At 41.8% G+C, this 14,474-nt stretch overlaps 1 protein-coding gene across 1 annotated transcript in view; it reads right to left on the bottom strand.

The window, feature by feature from the left end:
* myom3 (myomesin 3) overlaps positions 1-14,474 on the bottom strand; it is a 120,671-nt gene that overhangs the window by 84,660 nt on the left and 21,537 nt on the right. The window contains exons 7-9 of the mRNA XM_059654409.1: positions 12,834-12,878; positions 12,255-12,395; positions 1,161-1,322 (exon numbers count right to left, since the gene is read on the bottom strand). Of these exons, the coding sequence (XP_059510392.1) occupies positions 1,161-1,322; positions 12,255-12,395; positions 12,834-12,878 (348 nt within the window). The remainder of the gene's footprint in view (positions 1-1,160; positions 1,323-12,254; positions 12,396-12,833; positions 12,879-14,474) is intronic.

Here is a 14,474-nt window from a genome sequence, read left to right as displayed (position 1 = left end):
CTTAAATAACTCAAGCTTGAGCTGAAAATGGAACTTCAATTGGAAATATTAGTTAGTATGAAGAAATAAAATTGTGCTTATTTCTTTGAGTCATTAATGAACCTTGTAATAATGCTCAGGATTAAACTTGTCAGCGTTGATAATTATTCTTCCACAGGGTGTGGACATTTCCAGGAAGGCCAGTATGTATCATCCAACCCTATTTACTCTTGAAGTGAGTAGCTCGATCAGTTATTTCAGAGGGAAATTAAGAGTCAATGTGTTATTGTGGATCTGAATTCACACTTAAAACTGGGTAAGGACAACAGCTTTCCTTGCCTAAAGGACAGTCATGAATTAGGCGGGTTTTAACAATGACTGTGTCATAGTACCATCATTAAAACTTATTTTCAATTCCAATTTAAATTCCAGCTTCAGCTGTGGTGGGGTTTTTGACCTGCATCTCCAAACCATTAGTCTGGGGTTCTCGATTCATTCAAACAAAACACTGGAAATCTAAAATATAAGTAGAGAGTGCTGGAGAAACTTAGCACTTCTGTCAGAATCTGTGGAAATAGATAAAAAATTAACATTTCTGGTCCAGTATAACCATTGGAAATCAAAGAATGGACTTTTGGAAGAAGAATCATACCAAACTTAAAACACTAACTCTGTTTCTCAGCCTGAGCTGCTGAGTTTCTCCAGTGATTTCTACTTTTGACTCTAGATTAATAGACCAATGACATTGCCATGAGACCATCATCTCTACCTAATCTTTGGTGACTCACATATTTGTTCACACTCTACTTTATGAAGCATCCCCACATAATGTTTCGGGCCCCAAATGTCAGGGGCTATTGTTATCACCTTTCCAGCCATCTTTTTAAACATGTATGTGCTCCTCCAATGCTTTTGCAATCAATTCTAAATACGGTGCAGAAGATGTTTCCTGACGAACAAGTTCTGCAGAATCAAAATAATCATTTGAGATTCTGCTTGTTTTGTTAATTACTGATTCACAATGGTTTCTCAGGTTTGTGATAGAATCTACTGTCAGTATTTGATCTGAATCAATATTTTTTACAAGTGGGACAATGAAAAAGAGAATGATCTTCTTTAAAAGATACTCTGAAACTTTTATGCATGTGAAGTTGCAGTGAATTGCTGTAAATGTTTCATACCTCTAACAAAGGCATATCTGCTGTGCTCTTTATATCCAGCCCGTGTGAGAAGACACATAGTATAGATGCCCTCATCTTCCTTATGGACGTGAGGGAGAGTTAGCTTGGTGAATTTATCAGAGTGCTCAAACTTTATCCACTTTGATTCCTTCAGCAAAATACCTATAAAAACAATAACTTCACATCAGCAACCTTAGTTACAAATGTATTCAATAACCAAATAAAAAGCATTGACCTTAATGTTTACATTATCAACACATTTTTTTGTTTTCTCATTTCTCTTCCTTAAGAAGAGAAGTTATTTATTGCCATCCATCATAACTAAAAATGGAAAAATTGATCAGAGAACCTGAATCTGGTGTTTCTGTGGTACTCAGTTTCAGGTGACTGGGGCTTGGTATAAGTCTAGCTGAGGATATCTATCAGATGTTGCCTGGGCTGGAGTACTTCAGCTCTGAAGAAAACTTAGGCAGGCTGGGGTTGATTTTCTCAGAGCAGAGAAGGCTGAACCTTGACCTGAATGAAGTGCTGAAAGCCATGAGGGGTATAGACTGCATAGTTAGGGAGAATGAAACAAAGAATTGCAGTTGCTGGAAATTTGAAACAAAAGCCAGAAATTTCTGGAAAGACTCAGCAGATCTGCATCATCAACAGAGAGGAAACAGTTATTAACATTTTGAGTCCAGTGACTCTTCATTGACTGTTTCTCTCCACAAATGTTGCCAGACAAAAGACCATAGGATCTAGAAGCAGATTTGGGCCAGGTACAATCAAGTGTGCTTTACCATTCAATCATGACTGTTATGTTTCTTAATCTCAATCTCCTGCCAGTTCCCTGTAACCCTTGATCACCTTACCATTCAAGAAACTTTCTCTCTCTTAAAGAGACTCAATGACTTGGCCTCCACAATAAGTTCCACAGATTCACCATATGCTAGCTGAAGAAATTCTTCCTTATCCCAGTTCTAAAAGTCATCCCTTCACTCTAAGGCTATGCTCTCAGGTCGTTGTCTCTCCTAAAGTGATAATATCATCTCCTCGTTCACAGTATCCAGGCCCCTCAGTATTTTGTAAGTTTCAATCAGATTCCCCCCACGCCCATCCTTCTAAAATCCATTGAGTACACACCCAGAGTTCTGAACTGCCCCTTATCTCTTGCATCATTCTCATCAATCTCATCTGGAGCTGTCCAAGACCAACACATCCTTCCTTAGAAACTGGACCAAAATTGCTCACATATTCCAAATGCAGTCTGACTGGAGCCTTATATAGCCTGAGCAAAATACCTCTGTTCTTGTGTCCTAACCCTCTTTAAACGAATACTAACATTGCATTTGCCTTCCTAATTGCCAAATGCACCTGCACGTTACTCTTAAGAGAATCTGAAATAAGACACCCAAGTTCCTTTGTGCTTTAGATTTCTGAAGTCTTTCCCCATTTAGAAGGTTGTCCATGCTTCTATTCTTCTTATCAAAATGTCTAACCTCAAGTTTTCCCACAGCGTACTCCATCTGCCATTTCTTTACCACTCTCCGAGCCTATGCAAGTCCTTCTGCAGCCTCTTAGCTTCCTTCAGCAATTTCCAGTTTTGTTCTCAATAGGGAGAAATTTTGCCTCTCAGTAGAAGGGCCAATAACTAGGGGACACAGTTTACGGTAAGAGGCAGGAGGCTTAGAGGAGATTTGAGCAAAAAAGGACACGCAGAGGGTTGTGGGTGTCAGGAACTCACTGTTTGAAAGGATGGTCAAGGCAGGAATTCTCAAGACATTAAAGAAATATTGAGATGCGCACTTGAAATACCATAAATAAATAAACAAAGCCATGTGCCTGGTGCTGGAAAATTGGATTAAAATGGATAGATATTTGATGATTGGAGTGGATATGATGGGTCATCATATCTTTTTCCATTGGAACTCGAAACCTATTTTTGGTGCTCTGGTTGAAAGTCCACCAGCTGTTAGCAACATTACGACTTAATCACATTTACATTCCTGAATCTTTTCCCACCCTTTGTGAATAAGGACATCCAGCTATTCAAGAAAGCTGCTCACAACCACCTTCTTCAGGGCAATTAGGGACAGGCAGTAAATATGGCCTTACCAGTGATACCCATAGCCAACAAATAAATTTTAAAAATCCCACTAACTTGTCAGTTATGACAAGGATTAGATGCATGAAAAATATTTGCGAAAAGTTCAACAACTAATATCATCCTGAGATGAATAAACTTACCACCCCATTTTGACAGTCTCATTCCCCATACAAATTATTCTTTGACTTTTTGAGGCAACATTTTTAATACCAGATAATAGATTGTTTTAAAAACAGAAAATGTGTAAGCACCCAGTTGGTCAGGTAGCACATGTAGTGAGAAACAGAATTAAGGTTTAAAATCAATGACATCTTCAGAGATAGTAGGAACTGCAGATGCTGGAGAATCTGAGATAACAAGGTGTGGAGCTGGATGAACACAGCAGGCCAAGCAGCATCAGAGGAACAGGAAAGCTGACGTTTCCAGCCTAGACCCTTCTTCAACTCTATTGTGTTCATCCAGCTCTACCCCTTGTTACCTCACTTTTTATCAGAGACAGTTTTACCTTGTTGGATACACACTCCCAGATTTTGTTAAGAATGACTAAACTGATTGCATAAACGATTCTTGCAAAGAGAGAGAAACAAAGTCTTACTATTATGCCTGGTGTTCAAACTTTGCTGATAAGGGTGAAATGCCCCGGGTCAACTGATTGCATTTCTTTAAATATTTCTTTAATGTTTCAGCATAATTTCATTGAATCACTATCTGGTCTTTAATGTTCAATAAATTAATTTATATTATCATCATTAATCATAACAGCCCCATAAATAGACAGGTTAAAACAATTGTTATTGGGGTTAGGAGGTATGTGCACGTAATGAGTACCTTTGTAAATAAATTGGAAGATTTAAAGATTATTCCAGTCCTAACCTTGTGAGTCATGTTGTAGCTGAAGGATGTTACTGTGTTGGAAACAGCCAACGCTGGGGATCACAATGGATCAGACAGCATCCATGGTGAGAGGGCAAGCTAATGTTTCGAGTTTAAATGACTCTTGAAATGGCAGCTTGCTGTCTCTCCACGGATGCTGTCTGACCCTCTGTGATCTCCAGCATTTGTTGCTTTCAGTACAGATTCCAGCATCTGCAGTAATTTTCTCTGAACTAACTGTGTTATTTGTTCAGATGTTATCGCAATAAAGGTAAGATCACCATGATCTTAAAAGACCAGAGTACTGCTCTCTCGTTCGAGAAAGACAACTGGTGATGGTTTAATCTGAGAGCCACCGTGCCTCAGGTAAAGAGAAAGATTGAGAAGGAGAGCCTTCATGCATAATGGGAATTGAACCCATGTTCTTGTCATCATTAACAAACTATCCAGCTGAGCGAAGCAATCCCAATACATTGTAATACCTTGTAAGAGCACATGGGGCAATTTGAGGACCTATTTAAGCAATTGCAGTTAGCTGACTTAATAAATTTGGCAAAAAGTGAATTTGCAAAAGCAAAACAAACCCACCCTAGACATACCATAAAGCAAAAGCAATTATCGGCAATATTAGCGAAATAAAAGCTCTGTTTCTAAAGCCAAATGGAAAAGAGAGCGAGTTTTAGAAAAATGTGCATTTTGTCAGAAATTTGTGCCTAACTTTGGTTCAATAGCTGGAAATTTGAAAAAACTTGTTATAGTAAGTGGCAAGGCTGGTCTGGTCAGTGGAATGCCAAGCAGCCTTTGAGAAACCGAAGACAATACTCATTAAAGATCTGATGCTGTCCACCGCTGAATTAAACAACCATTTTAAAATGACATTTCATGCTTGTGACTTGGGGAAAGTGCTTTCTCGCTGCAAGGTGATGTGTCAGGAATAGAAACACTAGTGAAGTGTTTTTCTAGGAAACTAAACCAACATCAAAGGAAGCTGTCAACAATGCAAAATGAGGCTTTGGGATAAAGTTAGTCCCTTCAACATTTTGAAGTCTATGTCTGACGTGATTGCACTGAAACATTAATCAATAGTGATCACAGCCAATAGCATTCATGATTTAAAACCTGTAATGAGAGATACAGTTATAGAGTCATAGAGTCATACAGAAACAGATCCTTGGGTCCAACTTGTCCATGTCAATCATGTTTCCAAATTAAACTAGTCCCATTTTGCTGTATTTGACCCATATCCCTCTAAACCTTTCTTATCCATGTACCAGTCCAAATGCCTTTTAAAATGTTGTAATTGTACCTATCGCTTCATCTGGCAGTTCATTCCAAATACAAACCATCCTCTGTGTAAAAAAAGTTGCCCCTCTGGTCTCTTTTGAAACTTTCTCCTCTCATCTTAAAAATATGCCCCATAATTTTGAATTCACCTTCTCTGGGGAAAAGAACTTATCTATGCCTCACATGGTCACTCATCAACATTTTACCCTCCAGTGAAAAAAGTCTCCGCTTACAGCTTACCCAGCCTGTCCTGGCAACATTCTGGTAAATCTTTCTGAACCCGCTCCAAATTAATAATATTCTTCCTACAGCAGGCCACTCAAAACAATTCACAGTACTCCAAAAGTGGCCTCATCAATGTCCTATCCAACCTCAATATGACATCCCAACGCCTATTCTAAATGGTCTAAGCAATGAAGGCGAGCATGCTAAACAACTTCTTAACCACCCTGTCATCTGTGATGCAATTTTCAAAGAGCTATGTATCTGAACCCCTGGGTCTCTCTGTTCGATAACACTCCCCAGGGGCCCACCATTAATTGTGTAAGTTCTGTCCCTGTTTGTTTCACCAAAACGCAATACCTTACATTTATCCATCTGCCACTCCTCAGCTCATTGATCCAATTGATCAAGATCTCTTTGCAATCTTAGAAAACCTTCCTCACTGTCTGCTATTCTGCAAATTTTGGTGTCATCCGCAAACTTACTCACCATGCCTCTTAAATTCTCATCCAAATCATTTATAAAAGTGACAAACGAAAGTGGGCCCAGAACTGATCCCTGTAGAACACTGCTGGTCACAGGCCTCCAGATGAAGAACCAACCCTCCATCATTGCCACCCGTCCCCCACTGTCAACCCAATTTTGTATCCAATTGGTAAGCACTCCCTGAATCCCATGTGATCTAACTTTCCTAATTAGTCTATCATGTGAAAACTTGTCAAAGGCTTTATTAAAGTCCATGTAGATAACATCTACTACTCCACACTCAATCTTTTTGGTTAAATCCTCAAAAATCTCAATCAAGTTTGTAAGACATGACTTCCCATGCACAAAGCCATGCTGACTTTCCCTAATCAGTCTGTGCCTCTATGAATGCATGTAAATCCTATTGGTCAGAATCTCCTCCAACAACTTACCCACCACTCAGGTCATACTCACCAGTCTATAGTTTCCAAACTTCTCCTTACAGCCTTTTTTAAACAACGGCACAACATTAGCCACCCTCCAGTTCTCCAGCACTTCGCCCGTGGTTGTTGATGATCCAAATATATCTGCTAGTGGCCCCGCAATTTCTGACGGAGTTACTGATTCAGCCATTCAATATAAAGATTACTCGCATTGCTGGTAAAGATAATTCAATAGCAGATACATTGCCATAATGTAAAATTAAGGGGAAGATAATAAGGATTATATGAAGATTCCAACATTGGTAAATAAATGATGGCCTCATGTTTTGATGTCTACATATCATACAATGTTTGGTGAAACGCCTTTATGAAATGAGGGATAATGGGAACTGCAGATGCTGGAGAATCCAAGATAACAAAGTGTGAAGCTGGATGAACACAGCAGGCCACACAGCATTTCAGGAGCACAAAAGCTGACGTTTCGGTCCTAGACCCTTCGTCAGAGAGGGGGATGGGGAGAGGGTTCTGGAATAAATAGGGAGAGAGGGGGAGGCCGACCGAAGATGGAGAGAAAAGAAGATAGTTGGAGAGGAGAGTATAGGTGGGGACGTAAGGAGGGGATAGGTCAGTCCAGGGAAGACTGACAGGTCAAGGAGGCGGGATGAGGTTAGTAGGTAGGAAATGGAGGTGCGGCTTGGGGTGGGAGGAAGGGATGGGTGAGAGGAAGAACTGGTTAGGAAGGCGGGGACAAGCTGGGCTTGTTTTGGGATGCAGTGGGGGGAGGGGATGAGCTGGGCTTGTTTTGGGATGCAGTGGGGGAGAGGAGATTTTGAAGCTTGTGAAATCCACATTGATACCATTGGGCTGCAGGGTTCCCAAGCGAATATGAGTTGCTGTTCCTGCAACCTTCGGGTGGCATTATTGTGGCACTGCAGGAGGCCCATGATGGACATGTCGTCTGAGGAATGGGAGGGGGAGTTAAAATGGTTTGCGACTGGGAGGTGCAGTTGTTTATTGCGAACTGAGTGGAGGTGTTCTGCAAAGCGGTCCCCAAGCCTCCGCTTGGTTTCCCCAATGTAGAGGAAGCCACACCGGGTACAGTGGATACAGTATACCACATTGGCAGATGTGCAGGTGAACATCTGCTTAATATGGAAAGTCATCTTGGGGCCTGGAATGGGGGTGAGGGAGGAGGTGTGGGGGCAAGTGTAGCATTTCCTGCGGTTGCAGGGGAAGGTGCCGGGTGTGGTGGGGTTGGAGGGGAGTGTGGAGCAGACAAGGGAGTCATGGAGAGAGTAGTCTCTCCCGAAGGCAGACAAGGGTGGGGATGGAAAAATGACTTGGGTGGTGGGGTCGGATTGCAGATGGCGGAAGTGTCAGAGGATGATGCGTTGTATCCGGAGGTTGGTGGGGTAGTATGTGAGAATGAGGGGGATCCTCTTGGGGCGGTTGTGGCGGGGGCGGGGTGTGAGGGATGTGTTGCAGGAAATGTGGGCGACGCGGTCAAGGGCTTTCTTGCCCACTGCGGGGGGAAAGTTGCGGTCCTAGAAGAACATGGGCATCTGGAATGTGCGGGAGTGGAATGCCTCATCCTGGGAGCAGATGCGGTGGAGGCAGAGGAATTAGGAATAGGGGATGGAATTTTTGCAGGAGGGTGGGTGGGAGGTGATGTATTCTAGGTAGCTGTGGGAGTCAATGGCTTGAAATGGACATCAGTCTCTAGCTGGTTACCTGAGATGGAGACTGAGAGGTCCAGGAAGGTGAGGGATGTGTTGGAGATGGCCCAGGTGAACTTGAGGTTGGGGTGGAAGGTGTTGGTGAAGTGAATGAATTGTTTGAGCTCCTCTTGGGAGCAAGAGGTGGCGCCGATACAGTCATCAATGTAACGGAGGAAAAGGTGGGGTTTGGGGCCTGTGTAGGTGCAGAAGAGGGACTGTTCCATGTAACCTACAAAGAGGCAGGCATAGCCCCCCTCCCATTCCTCAGACGACATGTCCATCATGGGCCTCTTGCAGTGCCACAATAATGCCACCCGAAGGTTGCAGGAACAGCAACTCATATTCCGCTTGAGAACCCTGCAGCCCAATGGTATCAATGTGGACTTCACCAGCTTCAAACTCTCCCCTCCCCCCACTGCATCCCAAAACCAGCCCAGTTCTTCCCCTCCCCCCACTGCACCACACAACCAGCCCAGCTCTTCCACTCCCCCCACTGCATCGCAAAACCAGCCCAGCCTGTCTCCACCTCCCTAACCTGTTCTTCCTCTCACCCATCCCTTCCTCCCACCCCAAGCCGCACCTCCATTTCCTGCCTACTAACCTCATCCCACCTCCTTGACCTGTCCGTCTTCCCTGGACTGACCTATCCCCTCCCTACCTCCCCACCTATACTCTCCTCTCCACCTATCTTCTTTTCTCTCCATCTTCGGTCCGCCTCCCCCTCTCTCCCTATTTATTCCAGTTCCCTCTCCCCAATCCCCCTCTCTGACGAAGGGTCTAGGCCTGAAACGTCAGCTTTTGTGCTCCTGAGATGCTGCTTGCCCTGCTGTGTTCATCCAGCCTCACATTTTATTATCTCCGTTCATGAAATGACGTTTCATTTATCCTAATGGTGGAGGCAAATATTAGTCACTATAATGTTTGGACTATGGAGTTAAAATTGGAAAAGATACTGTTTTAAACCTCGGGATACTGACAAAGAAGTTGCAGTTTTTTTCTTTTAAAGATGAGTTACTGGGTCTCATTGTGTATTGTATCTGCAAGGTTCCCTTAATGAAGAGGTGGGGCTGCGGCAGAATTCTGAATGCCTTGCTCCATGGATGTATGGCCAGGGGCAGTTTAACACAGCAATAAGCTTTTGATTTGTTTTCAACTAAGAACCTGATTGTGGACAGATGTGCTCAGCATAATAACAACTTCTTGACTGGTTTCTGGGTGAGTGGCTACAGCTTTTTGTTTCGAGGATATGTCAGAAACATTTAGCCTATCGTGTTCCTTCTGCGAATGGGCAAGTAAAAAGCCCTCCGGACAAACCTCAGGGGATCTCTATCCATGTTCAATCCATGCCCCCCTCCTTCTCTCCCTATTTATTTCAGAAACCCCTTCCCCTTCCCCATTTCTGATGAAGGGCCTAGGCCCAAAACATCAGCTTTCTTGATCCTCTGATGCTGCTTGGCCTGATGTGTTCATCCAACTCTACACCTTGCTATCTCTAAAAAGAAAGCCCAAGCTGGTCTCTCTCTCTCTCTCTCTCGCTCTCTTTCAATCTCTCACTCTTGCTGTCCCTCCTCCTTTCTCTCTCCCTCTCTCTCCCTTGCTCTCCAAATTCCCCTCTTGAGTGGAAAAAAGGGAAAAAACTACCTTCAGACACACTGAAAAGCTGAATATTCAACCAATGAATGACAAAGTGAGAACTGATGTATCTGCAACCTCTGCCTTCATCGAGGTGCTGTAAAGGAACAAAAGTGAACCAAAGGAAGGCCTCTGATTGACACCTGTAATCCAGGCTGGTGCCAGAAATGCACTTCACTGAGTAGCTTTGACTCCTTTTGTAGTGATTAGAACAAAGTCAGCTAGATGGATCTCATAGAATATGAGTTCCCTGAATGGGGATGTTAACCTGGATCAATCAGAGAGTCCTGGCTAACAGGTATAAGCAGAAGTGTCAGGGTCCTGTTCAACCCAGGAACCAGCTCTGAGCTAGCTAGACCAGTGTCATGTACTATGTAGACTAAATAAAGTGTTACTTGGTGATGGGATATAGGCCTTCATGGTATTATTTCACCTTCCTCATCCACAATATTTGTGTATAGTCTTTGTGTCCCATTTTGTATGTTCACGGGAACGTATTTTTTTTTAATGGTAGAGTTTAAAGCTATAGAGAGTTTCTTTTCTGCTAATAATCAAAAACAATCTGTAAAACAGCTGTTTCCTTATGAAGGGTTGAAATCTGGTGAGCGATTTTTTTTTAACATTGTCCCATCAGCCTGCTAATTTGGGGGCTTTGGATAGTTTGATTAAATCCTTTCACATTTGTGAGGATTCCAAGAACAGTGGGTTTAACTTCCAAAGTACTACCCCTGTGAGTCGGGATACTTTCCAAAGCTTTCTATTGTCCCCCATAATGGTAGCCTCTTTTAAACAGTTGAAATGCTGTTTGGAGGTTATGTAGCTCTGATGTCTGTACTGCAGCATTTGTGTTCCAGACCAGCTTACAAGTTGAAGGTAGATATGAAAGAAGCATTTACAGACAGTGAATCTCTGAATGCTTCACACTATTCCTAAAGAAAAAGCAATGTTTAAGTATGAAAATGCTTGTAGTATGATGAACAGTACAAGGCACGTAAAAACATTTTTCCAATGAAGAGTTTGTATATTTCTATGCTGCTTTGCTCAAAAGAAGCAACCTGATTATCATTTTGTCATTTGCTTTAGTAAAGGAGACGATTGCCTCTTCAATTAGGAAGCAGAGTATGTGAGAGAGGATGGAAGGAACTTTGATACAGAAGATATTATATGCTCATAACTGAGCCCATCAATTCCCAGCCATTCAGATATAGTGCTCAAATCCTTGCACACAAGGTAGTATTTTACGCTCAAGTGAAAGAATGAAAACCATTCTTTGACAAGTTTTAATACTTGCTGACTTGATTTCCTGATTGAGTTGTTGCTGAACAGTTTGGATTCCTCATAGCACCAGGCACCCGCATCCGTTTCCACCCTCGGGTGACTGTTGGTGTGGAGTTTGCACATTCTGCCCATGTATGCGTGGGTTTCCTCTGGGTGCTCCAGTTTCATCCCACAGTCCAAAGATGTGCAGTCTAGGTTGATTGGCCATGATAAATTGTCCCGTGGTTCTAGGGATGTATAGATTAGGTGGGTTACAGAGGGATGGGCCTGGGTGTGATGCTCTAAGGATTGATGTGGACTTGTTGGGCTGAACGGCCTGTTTCATTGCTGTAGGAATTCTATGATCTATGATCTATAATTGATCATTGTAATGTGGTTATGAAATATTGTTTATCCATGTGCACGCCTGACAAAATATTAATGGTGTAGTAAGGGAGAAGGGAAAAGTACACTCAATAAACATTATAGTCTGTTAAGGAATTCAGGATAAACATCTTTACTCAGAGAGTGATGGCAATATGGAATTCACTGCAGTGTGGTTTGGTTAAGGTGAATGGCAAAGAGGCATTTAAGTGGATACCAGATAAGAAAATAAGGAAGAAATAGAAAAATGTGTTGATAGGGTGACACTGTGTGGGGCATAAACTCTGACATGTTGGGATGAATCACTGTCTGTTTCTGAGCTTTAAATTCAATAGAATGTGCTGGGGGATATTTATGTTACTCTACCATCATATGAGAAATAAAACTTAAACCATTCTATTTTAAATCACTGTATAATAAAACACAAAACAAACTATTCAATGCATTGTGTTCTGTAGACACATTGATCATTTTGGAAATATTTGCAAAACAGATCAACCTTGAAAGTCGCAAAAGGCATTCATTATGTTATTAAGAGCTTAATTTGACATATTTTAAAATTTTTAATGCAAACGTGATGAAGGCTCATAGATATTTAACAATTACAGCTCCAGGTACAGCTGCATAGAATAGATTCAGCTGTAGTAAAACATTTTCATAGTAATAAAGCACCAGGTAAGTAGGTATCTACCATTGGAAGAATTACATTTTAAAGAAGACTAACCATCCCTAAGCCAGCAGATGTCTTCCTGGTTGTCCGTCAAGGGTGATGAAAAGGTGCATGTCAAGGTCAGAGAATCACCTTCTCTAGCGAAAGAAGTTTCAAACCCATCAACAATGTCAACATCCAGCTCAAGTTGACCAGCTGAAGAAAGAAGTACAGTGATTAGCTTCAATCGATGTTGCACATATAGGTTATCAATAAAAGCAGGCAATGCAGTGACACAGTCACATAACATTACAAAATAGACCTCGGTGTTTCAGCCCATCAAAATTGGGACTAGGGAATGACTGTTTCCTCTGTTTGAGAGTCGAATATGATAATGTTATTAGTTGGACAATCAGGAGAGAGGTTAAGTTGGATTTCTGTACAGCTTCAACATTATGGCCACATTAGAAAGGGTTAACTATAATTAACCTTCACCTGATGAAGGGGTTACCCTCTGAAAGCTTGTGATCTCAAATAAACCTGTTGAACTATAACCTGGAATCGTGTGACTTCTGACTTTGTCCACCCAAGTCCAAAACCAGCAGCTCCACATCATAATTAATCTGATAGGAGACAAATCCATCTGTTACTTACATTGCAGCTTGAGAGAGTCACCTCCTGAATCCAAGCCTTGATGCTCTGCAAAATCATCAAACACTCAAGAGTTAAATAAAAACCAAAAGAAATGCGGATGCTTTAAATCAGAAATAAAAACAGAAACTCATGGAAAAGCTCAGCAGGTCTGGCAGCATCTGTGGAGAGAAATCAAAGTTAACGTTTTAGGTTGAGTTCTGAGGAGGAATATTATCTTTGATTTCTCCTTCCCAGATGCTCCCTGATCTCCTGAGCTTTTCCAGCAATTTCTGCATTCTTTCCCAAAAGTTAAAGGAGTTGTGATATTGGCCAGAACTATAAATGAGGCGAATGCCTCCCCAAAACTTTATACACAAATTACATTGAAATCATTAAGGTACTGTTTTAGTTTTATGACTTTGTTATTAGATTTGCAAAGCTGTCATTTTGCTGCCTTTTTCCCCACTGAATTGTGCAAAGTCTTCCTACCATCACATTAAATATTAAATAGTCCTATCAAAGAAAGTTAAATAAAGCCGAGCTACTCTCCTAATGATCTGATGATTGTTAATTATTGCAAATCTGTCTCTCTGAAACTGAAATTAAAACATGTATGATCTCATTATTTTAGATGTTAAATTGATTTTTAAATTAAATAGCCTTCTTAATTTTTCTTTTTGTTTTTCTTTTTCTTCTAATCCAATCATCCTTTCTCTCAATTTCTCTTTCTGTATCAAATTTGACATTAAGTCACTCACTTAAATTTGTAATTTCTTTGTAGCCGTGGTGGGGTTTATTTCACCATCCTTCAGTCGAATTAGTTAAGTGAGTTAGCAAGGTGTAGGCCTGGATGAACACAGCAGGCCAAGCAGCATCATAGGAGCAGGAACGCTGATGTTTTGGGCCTAGACCCTTCTTCAGAAATGGTTAAGTAGATGCTTTCAGAACCCTCTCCCCATCCCTCTCTCTGATGAAGGGTCTTGGCCCGAAGCTTCAGCTTTTGTGCTCCTGAGATGCTGCTTGGCCTGCTGTGTTCATCCAGCTTCACACTTTATTCTCGGATTCTCCAGCATCTGCAGTTCCAATTATCTCTGATCATAATTTTAACCTCACTGTGAAGCCTCTTCCAGGGATGCCTAGCCTGAAGAAGTTACCCTCCTCCCTCCAGGCCAACCTCAGGGAATCTCTACCTCCCCCTCTCTCCCTATTTATTCCAGAACCCTCTCCCCATCCCCCTCCCTGATGAAGGGTCTAGGCCCGAAACATCAGCTTTTGTGCTCCTGAGATGCTGCTTGGCCTGATGTGTTCATCCAGCTTCACACTTTGTTATCTTGGTTTGTCTTGTTTGCTCAGGTCCAAGATGTCCTGTAGATGGCACCATTACAATTGGCAGTGCATTATATTTGGGGGAGTAAATGAACAGGAGCATGCCTAATATGTATGAATTATGAACCATAGACTCAATAAAGTAGTTATGTTTTAAACTAGCTCTTTTCATTTAAGGTAGAACAGAATGGCCTGGAATGGGGATGGAGGTTATCAATGAGTATTGACCTCTGCCAGAAGAATGTTCCATATTATTTGGTTGCTATGACCACAGAAAGTCCAATGAGAATCCTGTGTGAGCTTTAGTAGATGGCCAGCAATGAAGAAGCGGTTGGC

This window comes from Stegostoma tigrinum, chromosome 24 (assembly GCF_030684315.1).
Source record: "Stegostoma tigrinum isolate sSteTig4 chromosome 24, sSteTig4.hap1, whole genome shotgun sequence".
NCBI lineage: Eukaryota > Metazoa > Chordata > Chondrichthyes > Orectolobiformes > Stegostomatidae > Stegostoma > Stegostoma tigrinum.
The sequence above is the reverse complement of the archived record's forward strand: the minus strand, read 5'-3'. Positions and strand labels throughout refer to the sequence as shown.